Here is a 2,500-nt window from a genome sequence, read left to right on the forward strand (position 1 = left end):
TGCTAACCGGGAGCTAGTTACAATCTGCGCAGACTTCATACGTCATACTTGTTAGGGAGGAGGGAGTGCTCGCCACCAGTTACAACCTACCATGATGGCCATTTCACACGTGATTTCAGTGGTGTATAAAACTTATTCACTGGCGAGGTTCAGCCTCTTTTCTCCACGACTTGACTTTTTGGTTTGACCGTGATAAGAGTTTGTTGGCTGTTATTAAGATTTTGATCGATTTGATCGATTTCACACATGAACGAGCAGTGTTGGCACCACCTCCGTAGGTGGGCTCTGGTGCCACTGAACTCCATTTCGGTGAAGACAAACTATGAAACATTGCTGTTGCTATGCAACCTTGACTGGGAGAGTCGTGACGTCCTAAGTCTGTGCAGATCCGCGTTAGCATATGCTTCTTCATAATAGTTTACTACTTTAACGGCCCGCAGCTTTTGCTTCTTCGCCACCTACAGAGTTTGTTATGGACGATCATTCAAAAACCCCATGTTATTTCCCATAGACATTTGGCCGAGAGACACGGGAGCCATGTGATTGGCTGAAAACGAGGCAGGCATCTGATTGGCTACAGAAAGTTCCTTGTTGAAAAAAATGCATTTGTGAATCCAGCCGTGTCAGGGGAGTCTCAAAAATCCACATATAAATACAGACCAGTTTACACACAAATGCAAACAAGTTCACAAATGAAAAGCGTCTTGTAAATTCAAGTTTAACAGTTTGTATATAAATGTAACAACATCCAAATACATTTTTGATGAAAATTGCAAATATTTTTTAAATCATATATTTATGGATTTATATTACATTTATTTTAAACAAGACACATTTGTGTGTGGATCAGAAAAGTGTTTGTGAAACTTATTTTTGTTTATGGATTTATTTTACATTTATACATGCCGATATCCATTTGTGTGTGCATTGAAATGTATTTGTGAGAAGAGAGTAATTTATATATAAATCACAAAATACATTTGTGAATCCTTCTCTGTGCATTCATTATTAATGAGACTGTTCTGACTGTCCATTCATGTCAGTGGATGTGTGAGTCAGTATGAATAAAGGTGTGTCAGAGAGAGAGAGAGAGAGAGAGAGAGAGAGAGAGAGAGAGAGAGAGGGAGGGAGAGAGAGGGAGCGAGAGGGAGAGAGAGGGAGAGAGAGGGAGAGAGAGAGAGAGAGTGTGACTTAGTGTGTGTGTCTGTGAGTGTGTGTGTGTGTGTGTGTGTGTTTGTACCTGGAAGTGGTGGTCCACGGTCTGGAAGTACTCGGGCAGGGGCAGGGGTCCGGTGAAGGAGTGCCGGAGGTCTTTGACCCCCTGCTGGGTGAAGTGATGCTCGAACCTGTGGACCAGCTCCTTGATGACCAGCCACATGTCCTCAAAGCTCTCGCTCTGCACGCGGTAGCGCTCTGAGACACACACACAATCAAAGACAAAACACACAGATAGTCCATTACATAATTCAATACTCCAAGAATGTGTGTGTGTGTGTGTGTGTGTGTGTGTGTGTGTGTGTGTGTGTGTGTGTGTGTGTGTGTGTGCGTGCGTGCGTGCGTGCGTGCGTGCGTGCGTGCGTGCGTGTGTGCGTGCGTGCGTGTGTGTATGTGCATGTGTGTGTGTGTGTGTGTGTGTGTGTGTGTACGTGTGTATCTTACGTGACGTCTTGGAGGCCAGCACGGTGACGCGGGCCCCAGAGAGGAACTGGACCGCCAGACTGTTTCCATCGCTCTCCTCCAACTTCTCATAGAACTCTGGAGGGAGAGAGACAGACAGACAAAGAGAGATGAGACAGACAGACAGACAGACATAAAAAGAGAGATGAGACAAACAGACAGTCAAAGAGAGATGAGATAGACAGACAAAGAGAGAGGGGGAAATACAGATGGAGACAGACAAATAGATCAACAAAGAGAGAGAGAGGGACAGTCAGACAAAGGGAGCGAGAGAGAGAGAGAGAGAAAGAGAGAGAGGGAGAGAGAGAGAGAGAGACTAACAGAGAGAGTGATTTGATACATCTATACATAACAGACATTTCTACACACAAACATCTGTTTACATGTTCTAACCAGTAATGTTGATTTAGTTTTCACTTGTTTAGGTGTGTTTAGGTGTCTGTGTATATCTGTACATGTTTAAGTGTGACTCTCGGTGGCTTGTGTGGTAGTGTGAGTGTGTTGTGCGTGTGCATGTTTGCATGTGCATGTGTGCGTGCGTGTGGGGTGTACCTGGGAAAACAGTGGTGAGGTTGACGGACGGCTTGTTGGTATCCACGGTGATCTTGTGTGTGGCACTCTTGGCGGGAGATGAGGACATGCACACCAGCGCCAGCGGGAGATCGAACCTGGACTGATGCACTCTGGGAACACCTGGGTTATGGGGGGGAGGGAGAGAGAGAAAGAGAGACAGAGAGGAGAAAGAGAGACAGCGAGAGAGAGATAACGATCAAAAAAGACAAAAACAACCTGTTCTCAGAGATTCAGCGGCCCTGGGATTGAC

The 2,500-nt window shown here is 45.6% G+C and overlaps 1 protein-coding gene across 1 annotated transcript in view; it reads right to left on the reverse strand.

The window, feature by feature from the left end:
- bbs9 (Bardet-Biedl syndrome 9) overlaps window positions 1-2,500 on the reverse strand; it is a gene marked incomplete at its 3' end in the record, with an annotated part of 66,344 nt that overhangs the window by 25,994 nt on the left and 37,850 nt on the right. The window contains exons 15-17 of the mRNA XM_084471939.1: window positions 2,230-2,370; window positions 1,660-1,755; window positions 1,241-1,413 (exon numbers count right to left, since the gene is read on the reverse strand). Coding sequence (XP_084328065.1) covers window positions 1,241-1,413; window positions 1,660-1,755; window positions 2,230-2,370 — 410 coding nt within the window. The remainder of the gene's footprint in view (window positions 1-1,240; window positions 1,414-1,659; window positions 1,756-2,229; window positions 2,371-2,500) is intronic.

This window comes from Micromesistius poutassou (genome assembly GCF_964030765.1).
Source record: "Micromesistius poutassou genome assembly, chromosome: 8".
Classification (NCBI taxonomy): domain Eukaryota; kingdom Metazoa; phylum Chordata; class Actinopteri; order Gadiformes; family Gadidae; genus Micromesistius; species Micromesistius poutassou.